The sequence below is a fragment of the Talpa occidentalis genome, unplaced genomic scaffold (assembly GCF_014898055.3).
Source record: "Talpa occidentalis isolate TD23 unplaced genomic scaffold, MPIMG_talOcc4v2.1 talOcc4.5, whole genome shotgun sequence".
In the NCBI taxonomy this organism is placed as follows: domain Eukaryota; kingdom Metazoa; phylum Chordata; class Mammalia; order Eulipotyphla; family Talpidae; genus Talpa; species Talpa occidentalis.
In genome coordinates, this window is record NW_023604861.1 from 123,983,661 (window position 1) to 123,999,181 (window position 15,521).

Consider the following 15,521-nt stretch of genomic DNA (forward strand, 5'->3'; position numbering starts at 1 on the left):
GGTTTTTCATAAAACAAATGTCAGCTTCTCCTTGCCTTGCAATAAGCTGGGCAGGTCCTGGTGAAGGGTCCTCAGAGAACCAAAAGACACTGCACAGACTTTGTAGACAGAAGCTCGATGCCTGGGTGTCTGCACACTTGCCTCAAATCGGGCCGTTGACAAATGGACTGGATTTGAATGACCAACTCAGGAGGTCGTGTCCAGCTGCTCACAGATGGGGGGCTCTGCCCCTAAATGGCCCACAGCACGGGTGTCTCAGCTGAACTTTTCCTTCCTAACTCTTGGTCTCACCCAAGAGTGGTCGTGTTTTGTTCTGTTTGTCGTGTTTTGTTCTGTTCATCACAAATCTAGCCTTTGGAAAATTCTTGGAGGTTAAAAAAGCCTTTGGAAAATTCTTGGAGGTTAAAAAAGTACAAGGTAGTAAACCCTTAGAAAAATAAGCAATTCTTTTATTTCTACTTCAAAATATACTATGTACATCTGGAATTCTAAGGGAAATAGACCAGGAGATTATTCCAGCATAAAAATAAGATAAAAAATAAGATTGCCCATTTCAAGTCTGCCGCCCGTCAGGCTGAAGGGGCACGAGCTGCCAGTTGTCCTGCTCTGGGAACCACCCCTTGGCCGAGCCGGGGCTGTGTCACGGGGCTTCGGCGTCTAAGAGTTCCTGGAGCGATTTGACGACGTGCTTTGGCTGGCCGGCGGCCAAGTCCCGCAGCCGGGGGCCCATCTGCTCCTGCAGGCTCCTGGCCAGCCGGCACACCACCGGGCGGACACTGCCGCCCAGCCCGCGCAGCACGCCGTTGCCCAGCGCGTGGTGCAGGAAGTACCAGAGGACGGGCAGGACGTGGCGCTCCACCGCCTGGGGTTTTCGGGGGTAAACCGAGGCCACCAGCACTGTGGGGCAGAAATGAGGAGAGTTACTGGGGCTTCGGGCATTCTCCACCTCCCTCTGCCTGCTCCTGGAACACCCACCCTGTCCCCCCAAGGGCAGCAGCCCAGCACGGCCGACAAACCCATTCAACTCAGTACCGGCAGCTCATGGGACATGAGGGAGCCCATGGAAATGCTTTAACTTCTTAAAAATCAGAAGGGAAAAATGCAGACATCTGCTTGGTTTATACACACATTTACAGCTACCAGCCATGAGATAGAATGCTTAGTACATTTCTATGGAGGAAGGAGTGTGCAGAGGTCAAGTTCTCAGGTCATGACAGTCACGTGGGTCCCGGCAGCCCAGGGGAAAGAGGATGACACACCTGGATGGCATCCTGCCCCTGGTTTACTAGTTGTGTGAGCCCCAGAAGCACCCCACCTTCCTGAGCCTGTTTCATAATCTGAAAAGTAAAGATAAATAATCCTGAGCCAAACTCTTGCTATTGTTAGAGATCAGCTAATAATGTGCGTGAAGGCACGTGACAGTCACTAGTCCTAACACAGCCTTGGTCCACACACCCGCCTCTGAGAGTTCGTGCCAATACAGAGAGAGCTTGTGCTAGGGAGAGAAATCAAGCTGTCAGATGGAGCATTCTGAAAAATAAGACATAAAAAAACTAAAATAATCAAGAACGGGTCTGAATGCCAAACCTCACCATAGGACCAGCAGCACGGGTCTTACGTAGTCATGCTTTGTAGCCCAGCAAGCTCTGCACAGACCCTGCATTCCAGTGATGAACCCCAAAATCTGGTTGCCCAAAGCCCTCTGTCTTCTCTAAATCCCAAAAGACCCAGAAGCAGCTGAACCGGCCAGCTAGTCCTCCATCACAGAGTAAATACTGGGGTTGCTGGATGTCAATCAAAGTGGCACTTGGGGCCACCAAGTTGTTTTGGATGGGGCTATGGCAGCCTCCAGCCTCAGACATCACCCCTAAGTACTATCAGTGCTTCTTTAGCATTAGTTCACTCTGTCATCCTGCCGAGGGCAAGTGCTGGTGAAGGCAGGCGATGCTAGATGCAGCTCTTTATGGGGCAGAGAAACTGGAAGGTTCCCTGGGCCAATATACTAACACTGAGTCCTGAGTTGGGGCTCAGAGCCTGGCGGCAGTGGGCTCTGCTTCTCCCAAACCCCCTCTCCACCCCAGACTATGAGGGCAAAGGGCACCCATTTCACAGGAGGAAGCCAAAATGGGGGAGCTTGCCCAGGACCACACGGCTAACAGAGGCTTGGCTCCGCGTATCAGGCTGATCTGGAGTTTTGTTTTTAGTGAAACCCCCAATATGCACTTCCCTCCTTAGCTCAGCATCATCCAGTTCCCCAGGATTTTTTCCAGCGGGAGCCCCGTCCCTCTGATGGCAGCTGGACTGGAACAATGGGAAAAAAGAGAAAACGACTGGGCCCCCCAACTTATCCTGACACTCTCCCAGGGCCTCGTTTCTTGGAAGGTTCCTGCACCCACACTGGGGGGCCTCCCTTGGGGTCCCCAACATCACAGAACCCTCAGAAGTAAATGTGATTCTCATGCTTAGGGAAGACAGGACAGTCCAGTGAGCAACCAGCAAGGTTGGGGCTCACCAGGAAGGCTCCCTGAGGAGCAGGGCCCCCAGGAATTTCGTGAAGCGGGCAAGGAGATGAGTGCTGGCAACTGCCTGAGCAGGAGGGCACAGGTGACAGAAAGCCACCCCAGCCAGCCCAAGGAGGCAGGGGGAGGCGAAACAAGAGAGGGACGGCGTGAGGGGAGCCAAGAGGAAACCGGTGATCCTGTTTAGCTACTTACTCTGGACAACCGTAACTCAAAGGTTTTCTTAAATCTGAATCTCACCTGCAAATGAATATGAGAAGTAGCCCCAAGAGCCGGGCCCAGGCAGGGGTCCCCTGCACCCCCACCCAGCCCTCACAGAGCCCCCCTCCCCACCCTTCCACACCAGGAGCTCCCTCCCTCCCTGAAGAGATGACTTACTCCAGCCTCCCCTCCCCAAGCCTGCTCCCCAGGAGGACACCAATCTGCCCCCACTTGGGTCACTTCCGCAGGTACAGGGAGACGGGGTCACCTGGCAGAGGCAGCAGTGGCCCTACTAGGAGTCATGAGGGAGAAAACCCCATTACAGCTGAGCTTAGAAGCTACTGAGGTAATTAGCAAAAGATTTACTCCCATTAAGCTGTGCTATTCTTAGCCCACAGCCTTGTGTCAATTGAAATTTCCTTCTCTGTCCCTGGCTGACACCGAGTTAGCAGAGAGTGTGCAGGAACACTTCCTTGGCGTTCGCGCGGAGAGAACTGGAAGGTACTCACAGTAAATGGGTATCTAAAGAAGGGACGCTGCCCATCTCTGGGCCCCACAGATGATGTCTGCAAGGCCAGGGAAGGAGAGAAGGCTGATTTTGAGCAACAGGAAAGAGTTCCTTGCCGGGTACCGGGTGTTTTCAGTCACGTGGCTGTTTTCACCCGGCACCCACAGCAGCTACAGTGGAGCCCCACCTGCTTGAGGAAGGCCTGGCTCTCGGACAGGAGGAAGGGGCCACTCTGGAGACACTGGGAGGACCAAGCCAGGGCACGGAGGCAAGCCCACGAGCAAGAGATGGAGCGTGGGGGATCTGGAGAGAGGGTGCTGTGCACCCTCAAGCAGGAAAAGGGACAGGGAGACAGAGCCGGGGATGCACAACTAGGTGGGCCCCGCCTGGGAGAGAAAGAAGGTGGAGAGGGCCTCTGGAGGTGAAGGCAAGAAGTTGAGAGACCGGCGCTGGGAGGAGGCAAATGCCAGCGCCAGGCAGGCGAGGGTGTGGGGGGAGCAGAGAGAGCCCACACAGCAGGTCAGGGCTTGGCTGAGGCCCCAGGCTGCTGGGGACAAATCTTGGATTACTGGCCAAGGGCTCTGGGAACTTGACCTTTCTGAGATCTGTTTTCTTTATTTCTACAAGAACAAACCCTCCGCATGGGGTTAAGTGATCCAGTGCATGTAATTCGGGCAGAGAGAGGGCAGAGCCTGGAGACGTGTGCAGTGACAGGCCTCTGGGCCACACCAGGGAACCTGAACATGTCACTGAAGACAACATAGGAGCCACGCAAGCATATGAGCAGGGGGTAGATGAGCCATCTGCATTCTAAGGACCCTCCGGAGTCTAGAGAATAGACTAAGTCCTCTGCCTCCTTCCTAGTTGGAGGAGGAAGCTTTTGGCAAACAAAATAGATGATAAAACCAAAAATCTGTCCAAGGTCAGAGTTGGCAGGTGACAGAAGGGCCAGCCCACACCAAAGCCTGTGTCCTTTCTTCCTCAAGGGCACAGGAGCGGGTTTGAATCCTGGAATGAAATCACTCAGACTGGGCCTCCCTGGTGGTGCAGGGGCTAAAGACAGCGCTGTGAAGCTCTCTCCAGCCACTGCAGCACGAGTTCAATCCCCCACTGGCCAGGGAACTACCCACATGGCGCAGCAGACCTCTCCTGTCTCCCCGCTGCTCCCCTCAGCAGAGTATTTCAGTCCATCTGCCTGTTCTGTCTGGTGAATCCTCTCACTCCCCACACCTCTGGCCTACACCCCAGCTCTTGTATGCATAAATAAATCAATCTTTAAAAAAGAAAGAAAGAAATCACTCAGACTGTTCCTGCAAACTCATGCGGAGACAGGCTTGGAGCAAGCTTTCCTTGCTGAAGCTTGAACTGGCAGAACAGATTCGGTCCCAGGCCCCATCTCCACGGAACAGAGTCCTTGGTGACAGCTCAGAGGGGGAGTGGGGCAAGGATCCTGGCCAAGCTGTGCCTGCTGAGAAGGGGCAACCTGACCTAATTCTAGGGCAGCCGCTGAGCAGGCCTAGCACCACGAGGTGGCGGCTACTCAGAAAGCAGCAGCGCGAAGCAGCTATGGGCGAGTGGCAGCCCTGTCTGCAAAGAGTGGGAGATGCAGACTAGTTTCTTCAAAACTATTTTGGTTGTGTACAGCCAAACACAATGACCGTCTGCTGGCAATGCAGGGATTGTTTTTAAAAAGCAAATTATCAAGATTTGCAGTGCCCCGTGAGGATTCTTTGACTATTTTCAGACTAAGATGAGTGGCTCAACCACAGGCCTGGGAGGCCAGGGGCGGGCTGGGGGCTCACCTGACAGGCGTTCTGTGACATCCAGCACCGCGCGGCCACTCAGGAAACGTACCCGCCCAGCAAGTGCTTGCAGGAGGCAAAGGTTGTCTGGAAGAGAAGGAGGAAGCCAGTGACCAGGTGCTGCGGACCCTGCAGCGTTCCCAGCCATCGGCACAGGCACCCGCAGCCCTACATGGGAAACAGGCCCCTAGTTCCTCCAGTTGCAATGGGGCCACTTAAACAAAGTGAGTGTATCTGGGGTGCTTGGAGAAGAGTGAGTGACCTGCATTAGTTCAGCTGGCTCCCAATTAGGCCACGATTTACCTCCTGGATCTGGTTACAATGTTGTCTGTGTCCTCAAAATTGCTTTGTTTTGAGGCAAAAGAGTATGGAAGACTGGTGGGTGGGTGGGTGGGTGGGTGGATGAACAGACAGACAGATGAACAGATGGTAAATCTATGGCAAAAAGATAGATGGATGATAAATGGATGGATGGATGGATATAGATTGTGGAGATACACACACACACACTTTCAGGGGAAACTGAGGCACTGAGCCATGGTCAAACCAAAGATCACTGCAGGGTTCTGCAGGGTTAGGGTCAGCATCAGAAGCCCTAGCTCTCCTCCAAGCCTGAACTTGTACTCTCACCAACAGGACACAGCAGGTGGCTCATGACTAACTTTTCTGCCCCCATTTTAGCCTTGAAACCTGGCTCCTCCTTGGGCCACTTTCATTGTGAAGACTCACCTTTGGTCACACCCAGGTGTAAGGAGAGGCAGAGGCGCATGGTGGCTAAGGGTGTGGGCTCTGGGTCCAGGTCACCTGGATTTAAATCCTGGCCCGTCCATGGTTCGCAGTTTGACACCGCATGAGTCACTATCCTCTCTACACTTCAGCTGACCCAGCTGTGAAATGGGGATAATACTCTTTCCTCCCTCTCGAGCTGCTGTGAGGATGAAGTGAGCGAGTCTAAATCTGAGGATAACGCCTCAGCATCTGATCGCCACGGAGGGCTGGGTTATCGCTGCTGCTAGTACTGTTACTAGCCAAAAATGCTGGGAAAGCCCAGCAACCTTCCAGCGGAGAGGCCAATCCAGCAGCTGCGATCTAACTTCTGAAACCCTGGAACGCATGTTCGCGTGGCCCCGCAGGGGGTTCCCATAGGCTGCTCTTCTCGCCTCACAGAAAGGCAAGTAAAACCAGGCAGTGGACAGAAGTCACTGACCCACCCTGCCCTCCCTGGACCTCCCCTCCCTCCAACTGGGTAGCCTCGCCCCTACGCACCCGGGGGGCCACTGGGCCCCTCATTCTGAAATTGCTGAGAAGCCAGAGAAGAGCTTAAAGTAAAAATCAAAATCAACAAGCAACTACAAACCAGAGACACACTACAGGGAGGGGCGGGGGTGGGGGAGGGAATAGGATTAAAACAAGGGGCGGGGGTGAGAACTGTATGGGGACTATACGCAAGATGAAGATGCATCCATTGTGCAAAAATGAAAAATGATGTAAAAAATATAAAAATTTTTTTAAATAAATAAAAAAACAAAGAAAGAAAGTACAGGAAACACAGGAGCATGGTGGATAGTGGCAGCAAAATAACTGGAGCCAAACTGCACTCTCCCAAATAAGCACAAGACCCCGTATGTCAGGATATGTCGAGCGTGGAGCCACTTCTCCCAATCCCCAAAGCCAAGTCTGTCATGCAGGAAAAAACTGGGGCCGTCCCACCGGAACAAGCAGCTGCTAGCAGCAGCACAGCCTGCACAGAACCGGTCGAGTGACTCAGTGTGTGATCATATTTAAAGCAGGAATCAAATTTAAATGTGTCCTACTCACAACTGTGTACACAAATACAGAAAAAGAAAGATCTAAAGAGGAAAAAAGTAAGTCACACATTAAAAATGGTTTCTTTTAGGCACTGGGACAATAACGAAGATTTTTTCCCCTCCCAGATGTTTTTGGATTTTCCAGTTTCTCGATAATTATTAAGCAGGACTTGTACAGTGCTGGGAAATAAACTTTATATTTTTAAGTTAGCTAGAAAGTCTGCATAATAGCCTGAGAAACTGGGTGGTGTTAAATGATAGCAGTGAAGTCAAATGGTTGTTACATGATGATTTTTACCCAGGGAAATGTAGAGACATGAAGACAAGAAATAGAAGATAAAAGAAGGCTTCTAAGCAGTTGGTATACGGGGGGTGGGGGGCACCAGGGATTAATTTTTTAATCCCATTAACAATGTCATGTTGGTTGTATCATCTATATAAGATAATGAATGTGAAGTCAGCAAAACAGCCAAAATGGATGTGAAGTCACTCCCACCCCCTTATCTGCTCTCCCCAGCACTGGCCAGGGGCTGCTGCAGAGTGAAGAGAACTCTCCGGCTTTCAGAAGCCTGAATGCGGAACTCAGGCCGGGAGGGGATGAGCTGTCATCATCAGCCTGATGTTTTCATTAGTGAAATTTCTCCTGTAACTAACCCAGCGACAGGGCCCAAAGTCAGAACCAGCCAGGCTGCTTGGGCCTGCCCTGATCCTGGAATCATCTCCCTGAAATCAGGTCTTGGTGCGGCGTAGACAGGAAGCCACTCCAGCCTCATCCCTGGAGAAAGACACCCCAAGACTGGCGGTGACAAAGGACAGAGGACAGGAGTCTAGGTACCTCTTCCCTGGCATCCCCCCAAAGGGGACCTGCACAGAAATCCCCACCTTGCTCTGTCAATCCACACATCATCTGCCCAATGCCCCCGGGGAAAACCAAAGAACTGGAAGAGACGGCGTGGGCCAAGAAGTCAACTGTATCACTGAATTCCAGAATCAAGAGTGACTGAAAGAGATCATCAAAGAAGACCAACCTCCTGGTTTGACTGCGTGATCTGGACCTTCTGCCAGATGGTGGCCTGGCCTGGTTGATCCCCTTGCCACTTCCACCCCCCAACCTCTCAATTGAGCAGGAAACAGATACACGCTGAGGCTCGCTTTGTGCCTTCCCACATTTAGGTATTTCTTAGTATTGCATAGATCCTCTCCAGCCCGAGCCTGAATCCCTTGTGGGGCCTGACAATGCAGCTCGGGAGAAGCTCCCCCTGCTCTGAGCCACTTCCAGCCACTTCCAGAGACTAAGTTCCCCCAAGAACCACCAAGCGCAGGCTCAGATGGGGTGATCTGAGAAGGGAGAAATACACCCATCTTTCCAGTCTCACCTGCCCCGCCTCTGCTTCTAGCACCTGGCCCCCGGGACAGTGGGCAATTTAGTTATTGCATCCTTCATGCCCTCTGCAGGACAGCCCAGACCACTCCAGGTGCTGAGGACCCTCCCCAGAGAGGGCGTGATTCTGCCCCTGGGACAATGGCAGGGACACTTCTCCTTGTTGGCAACTAAGTCCCTCCAGTTCTGACCAAGGTGGATTTGGAAATTGGCTGGTGACTTCGTAGTTAAGAGAGCTTCCCAAAGCAGAGCTTCTGGGTGGGCTGCGGGGGTGTGGCTCACAGGGATGCCTTGGCTCCCCCCGAACCATTGCTGTCCCTTCCAAAGTGACCTGAGTCTAGCTCTGTGCTTCGCCCTCTGGGCTCCATAGGGATTGGGGTTGGGGGGAGTTTGATCCACCCCTCTGAAGCTGACTCCTTTCCATCCCAGCCTTGAGCTGGCCTATGGGTTAGGGGAGAAGCAAGCCCCTAAGGCCTGCGTCCATTCTCCCTGCTCCAGATGCTTCCGCTGACAGGCCAGAGGGGACAGGTCAACCCGCCCAGGAGGAAAGGACTCCAGGTGATCCCCAGAAGCTGCCATCTGTCTCAAGAGGTGGAAGGTCCCAAATGCAGGCCATTCCAGCCCCCTTCCCAGGTGGCCAGGCCACGCAGAGGGGAACCTACATCTTGGGACACTGGGAGACCCCAGTTTCTACAGCCCTGAGCAGCAGAGAGTGATCAAGAAGGGTGGCGGTGCAAAAAAGTGGGAACGAAGACACCCAAAGGAGGAAGAGTTAAAAGCTCCTCTCCCCAGACAAGGTGCTGATTCACTCCAAATAGCTAAAGCCTATTTTGCTTGATGCCGGTTTTCCCAATAAATCCAGGGCCTGCGATGATTTACCAAGAGCCTTGGTTATTGGCAACAGCAATCTCACTTACCCAGAGCGGCACTGAGAACAAGCCATAATTTAGAGCTGGATTTATATTGTTTGTTCTGCAGCTACAAACTCAGCAAATCATAAATTCCCTCTGAGGTGAAGAGAAGAAATTGACAATATTTATGAACTCAAGAGGCAGAGAGAAGGGCCTGACCAGGCCTTTGATTTGTAACTGGAACTTCTCCTAGAGGCCCCAGCCAAGGACACAGCTGCCGTTCAGCCACAGAGGCTGGGCACAGGCCAGGGTGCGGCCTGGGGAGCAGAGGTGGAGCTTCCAGCCTCACCAGAAGGCAGGTCTGGGTGTTCCTTGGGACTCACAGCAGCAAAACCAGCCCGGGTGGTTGTCAGCTCCTACGCTTCCTCACATCGAGGCAATGCTGGTTTGAGAAGCTGCTGGTTCCACCCGTCTGGACACAAACCTGCTCACGTACCACTTTCTCACATACACCTGAGGTTTTAAACTTACACTTCAGTTTTGTAGCAGAGGCACCAAATAGCACCTCCAGTCCTCTCTGAGAGGAAGGAGAACAGAAGTAGATGCACCAAGAGTCCAGCTAATGTCAGAGGACCAAGCGGCGGCACCATACAGCATGTAAGGGACTGAGGGGCTGTCCCCTCTCCTGATATCTCCCCCATAGTTCCCTTTAGTCCTTACGTCCCCCCAGCCCCAACTCCACCCTCACTGACCACCAACTCCAAACCCTGGTGCTCAGCAATCTTCCTAAGAGGCAAGACTCATCCATTCCTCATTCCAGAAGCCAGTGAGGGTCCAGCGTGTCCAGAAACCAAGGTGGCCTGTCACCTGGTCCACCATGATCAAACGACCCCACACCTGGACCCACCCACCATCAACTCTGTCCTCTCCCACAGGCTTGCTGTTGCCTCAGAGCATCCTGCCTGGGCCCATGCCAGCTCCATCCACTGATACCATCTCTACAGTGAAAAGAAATGCTGACAGCTCTTTCCAACTCCTTCCTGGCACCCCTAACCTGTTTTTCTTTCCATGCCGGGTGGCTTGAGTATTCCCCAGTCCTGATGACTCACTCAGGGTGGTGCTGTGTGCCTTGGGTGAATCATTTCCATCACATGTACTCTGAGGAGATTAGACTAGAATGTTCCACATCTCCACTTTCCACCATCTAACACACCAGCAGGTCTGATTTGGACAGTCGGCCAACCCGGAGGCCCTGGGCTGCCCACTCCTGTCCCACACAGCCTTTTGGCCAATCAGTGCTTTAACTGCTCTGCTGAGTCCTGAGCCAGAAGAGTAGGCATGGTGATTAGGGGGACAGCTACCTGAATTGGGGGCTTTGCCTACCAGACCCAAGCAGCGGGGCTAAGGATGGGTGGAGGGAGCTGCAGGTAAGAGACTCACCCAGACTCTCAATCATTGCATCCAGCGCAGTCACCGCGGCGGCATAGATGCCTGCGTTCTTGGAGTTGAGGTTGTCTGCAACTGCGATGATGATGGAGAGCAGCATGGGGTGTAAGCTCTCTTTGAGGAGGGGGATCATCTTGGCAAGGGACTCCAGAGCCCACTGGTTCACTTTCTTGTTTGAATCCTGAAGCCTTGGGGTGAAAGCATCAAAGACCTATTGAGGGAACAGAAACCAAGAGTCCATGGGAACCCGGCTGGGCAGGAGCCAACAGCACCAGGTAGCTTGGAATTCACCGAACTCAACCAGCCTCCCTCGACAAGGTTTCCTCCTGCATCCCTAAAGAACATTCCTCTGGTTTATGCCAGAACCTTCCTGATGAGGAGGGGCTCACCTCCTCCAAAGAGGAGGTGGATAAGAGGGGACTATGACCACATATTCAGCACCGTGAGTGCAAAGCATCTGAGTGTCTAGTGCTCTGTTTGGCGACATGGCCTTAAGCCCTGAGGTATGCGTTCTCATTTTCAATTTACCAATAAAAACAAAATAATAATACAAAACCTGAGACTGAACAACTTAATTGCTCTGCCCCAGATCCACAATGAATAGCTTAGGTGGAAACCCAGATCTGCTGACTTCAAGCCAGTGTCTTAACAGCGTCACTACATGGCTGGACTGCCAGGAACCCCCTGCAGAAGAGGGTAGGTATCTGCCTGGATTCCAGTCCGTGCCTCCTCCTCACTGACCCCTCCAGCCATCCTGCCCTGTCGCCTGGCCAAACACGTGGTCTGTCCCCAAAACATCCAGTGTGTAGCTAGACCAGGAGCAGCCTTCGACCCTGGCACCTCTACTCTACCCTTCTCCCCACAAATCTGCTAGAGGCATGAGAGGTGTTCAGTATATCTCTGACCTACCCCAAGATACCCTGACCTCCTTGGCCACTTCCTGGTAGATTTTGGCCTTCCCAAGGTAACCTGAGAGCAAATGTTTATTTGCCCCCTTTGACTTTGAGGGCCCAGAATAATGTCCAGCCCTGTTCTGAGCTTTCCAAATTCAAGTTGGACCCACAGGGGAGAAAGGGGCAGGAGGAGAAGACTGGGGGATTGCTCACCTGGACCAGGTTGGTGGTGATGAGCTCTGGCTTGGCCTTGCAGTGCTCAAGGAGCCGCCCCACGCCATCCATCCGAGACTGGTACTCCTTGGCCTCCAGCAGCTGCGTCAACTCCCGCAGCTGCTCTACCATCTCCAAGCCACCCCGCGTAGAGGAGCGCAGCCCCATCAGCCTCGGGCCATTGGAGCTGAGCCTGTGTGGAAGGCACGTCTAACCCAGATGGCCCTGGGGCGATGCACAGACCTCCTGGGCCAGGCTCAGTGGGGAGAGAGTACGTGGAGGGGCAGGGAACATAAGCTGCTCTGGTCTGGCTGGGAGGCTGCGCGGGAAAGTGCAGGAAGCTACTCTTGAAGAGGGGCAGGGGGCATCCCTGGGTGCCCTGCAAAGGCCAGACACAGTCCTTCCTGCAGAGGACTTTAAGTTTTAAGTTTAGGCACAGGAGAGACCATTGGGTTCCTGCTCGGCCTCTAACTCTCCCAGCACCCACTCTCTAGCCTCTCGGCCCACTCCTGCTCATCTGCCTCAGTCCCAGCTCTGCCTCAGAATTGGCCCCAAGCCGGCCACTCTAGTGGTGACAAAGGATCCACTGCTCTTAAATGGAGGGGCTCGGAGCTCCCCCAGCTGACTAAAACCGCATCCCACCTGTGCTGGTGAAACTGCACGCACTCGCATAAGACTGCTGGAACCAACCTCCACTGGAAGATGCTCCCGGGACTGGCTTTCCTTGAGTTTTGGGTGGGGGAGCACGCCTATAAATTCACCCATGAGTGTTGCAGACCCAACTGGGTCTCAGTTCTAGCCCAGATCCACAACGCTCCCAGAGGCCCCAGCCCAGGGCAAACAGGTCCCCCCATCAGTATCTCGTGTGTAGAATCACAGAAAGACAAGAGCAGCCATACCCATGCTCGCCAGGCAGCCCGTTCTCGTACACCAGACTCCTCGACACCTTGCGGCCTTTGGCAGATGGAAGTTCATCACTATCTTCTATTCCCTTGAAAAATACACACAGAACACGAGGCACAGGATGGCCCATGGGAAGCTGCCAGGTACTCCTACTTAGGCCAGAGCAAGAGGAAGGACCCTTCCCCTAAGAGAGCTTCAGCAGGCACCACTGGGGCATCCAGAGCATGGTGATGGGAGCAGGGGGTGGTCAAGAGTCACATGTCACAGATGAAGAACGGAGGCCCCAGGGGACTTGAGGGACATGGAAAGCACAAGAGAAGGAACTCATAAGTGGGAGTCACAGATGAGATCAAAGCCTCAGGAGTGCACTCTTGACCCCCTGCTCAACGTGAAAGCTGCCGGGGCCAGGGTCAGCTTGGGCGCCCCATCCCTGACCCACTCACACCCTGACTCACTCGCTGCTTGATGGCTGCCATGACTTTCCGCAGGTCATGAGATGGGAGGGACTGTTTCAGAAAGGCATCAAACTTCGCGTTCGACATCAAGATATTCACCATCTTCCGGCCGTAAAACCTGTTACAGGAGGAAGCAAGATGAAGAAACAGCCACAGAAATATACCATAAATTTGCTGAACAGCTTTACATAATTTTTCTAATTATAGTAAAAGAAGTTTTGATACCTTTTTAAACTATCACAGTAATTCCTACCCAGCTAAAAACTAGATTCATAAAAGAATAAACGTCAACCACAATCCCATTATTGACAGAAAGCCATTATTTAATTTTAGTATTATTTCTCATAGGCTTTTTACAATGTGTGCATTTTTCTTTTTATTTTTTTAAAGATTTATTTATGCGTACAAGAGCTGGGGTACAGGCCAGAGGTGCGGGGAGTGAGAGGATTCACCAGAGACAGAGTGGGGAGCAGAGCAGGCAGACTGACTGAACCACACTGCTGTGGGGGGCGGCAGGATTCAAATAAGTAGGCATCTGCAAGTGGGATGGGACTAGGAAATAATGTGGAAAGAGGGAGTAAGTGGAAGGAGGGAGGGGACATTCCAGGGCTCATAAAACAATCTGCAGGTACGATGTTGGAGAATCAGGGCAAGGAGTGGAGACAGGGAGAGAATAGGCCAGAGAAGGCAGGAGCCAGTTTAGGGAGATGGGAAGAAGCTGGGCCTTAGGCGCAAGCAACAGAAAGCTGAGGGATGATCAGATTTGCACGTTAGTCATAATGTCTCTGGCAAAAGTGTAGAGGGTGGATCTCTGGGGACAAGGGCACAGGCTGGGAAACCTTTTAGGAGGTCACATAATAGCCCAGGCAAGAGGCGATAAAGGCTTGAAATAAGACAGTGGAGTGGGGAGAGAAGCCCTAACTGGATTCAAGAGCTGCAAAGGAAGTTAAAACTGCAACACTTCAAGTGGAGCAGGACACATTTATAATCACTATATTTCACTCTACCTAACCCTCTACTGATTGTAAAATAGACCATTAATTTATTTTCCACCAGAGAAAAGGAAAACACTAGCAATTTCCCCTGCTTTCAATGGCACTGCCCTCGTGAAGGCAACCCTTGCACAGGCTGTCTCCGAAGCAGAAGGAAATGTTACTCGGGGTAGTGACCTTCTGTAAGGAAGGTTGTTCTGTAAGGAAATGTGGAATTTTGGTCATTCCTTCGATGATGAATGTTTGCATGAATATCTAATTTAAGCTGCACCATTCTAGTTTCTTGCCTTTTCCGATACACAGGACTTTTCATATCACTGCCAAATGAGAGTGTAATATCTTTAGGACATTTAAAATAGCAACCAAATTCAACCACTCCCCACAGAGCATCCAGAGTGACTTCTTAAAATAAATACAAAGGATAACAAGCAAAGGAAGATTCCTAGTGTGGCTCCCACGGCACACTTTAATTCGGAGGTTTATACCATGAGCAACAATGACCAAGTTTACGAATGTGCAGATAGTAAGACCCAAGTCATGCTGCCTGCCCAGCCAAAGGCAACTACCAGCCTCCGATGTGAGATATTGAAGTGTGTGTGTGTGTGTGTGTGTGTGTGTGTGTGTCTTAGAATCAACAAGGTATGAAATTTCCTATTTTGCATCGTAGATGACTCAGTGAATAACAGTGATGTCTAACAACAAGGAGAACAAGGCTGGAAAAGCTAGCCTGGGGAGAAGGCAGAGTCCATTCAGGGACACTCTGCACTGAGATGACACTGGGACACCCAGGGATGGCTCTTGGGGGCACTGGAGAGAGGAGACCCAAGCTCAGAGAGGGTGTGGACTGGGGCCCCAGGAAGTGATGAGCTCACTAAGGGAGAGCTGCAAGACGGGGCCAGGGACTAAAGACCCTCTGGCCACCTCTCCACGCAGAGGGCAGGCAGGGCAGGGCAAAGTCCACAGACGGACGAAGAAACCCAGGGTGTGAAATGCCACAGAGATTAGGAGGCGCAGGGTTCCAAGAAAGAAAATAAAGTATAGTCAACACCAGCCAGTGTAAGAAAGGTGGGGCTGTGGAGGCATATTAGACCCGGAGCCATGTTCATCTCGATTTCCAGTAAAAACAAGCAAACCAAACCTTCTACTGCCCCAGCACTATTCCTCATTTCAGTACATGGCACCATCACCCACACAGTGGCTCAGGTGTAAAACCTAAGAGGCATCTGTGATTCCTTTTTGACAGCCTCACCAGCCACGTCCTGCTGGAACCCCCGAGCGCTAGCCCCAGCACCCCTTGCCTGGACTAGGGGGCAGCCCTCTGTCTGCAGGCCCTCCTCCACCTACCGCCTCAGCCCCTATCCAGCCTCCAATGAGCAGCTGAGATGATGTTTTTCAAAGACTAGCACACAGGTAAAGAAACACTCGAACTCATTAGTAATCAAGGGTGGGGGGGGGGGACTCTGAAACAACAATGAGCCTGCACTTTAGCCATCAGAGCAATAAAAATTAGAATCCAGATACTGCAAGGTCATGAGAATACAGGCCTCCG

General features: G+C 52.3%; 1 protein-coding gene across 1 annotated transcript in view; it reads right to left on the reverse strand.

Moving 5' to 3' along the window:
• Window positions 1-640: 640 nt before the first annotated feature.
• The window catches only part of TOGARAM2 (TOG array regulator of axonemal microtubules 2), a 35,637-nt gene continuing 20,756 nt past the window's right edge, over window positions 641-15,521 (reverse strand). Inside the window, exons 14-19 of the mRNA XM_037526915.2 lie at window positions 12,981-13,098; window positions 12,522-12,613; window positions 11,623-11,815; window positions 10,511-10,727; window positions 5,031-5,117; window positions 641-897 (exon numbers count right to left, since the gene is read on the reverse strand). Of these exons, the coding sequence (XP_037382812.1) occupies window positions 641-897; window positions 5,031-5,117; window positions 10,511-10,727; window positions 11,623-11,815; window positions 12,522-12,613; window positions 12,981-13,098 (964 nt within the window). The remainder of the gene's footprint in view (window positions 898-5,030; window positions 5,118-10,510; window positions 10,728-11,622; window positions 11,816-12,521; window positions 12,614-12,980; window positions 13,099-15,521) is intronic.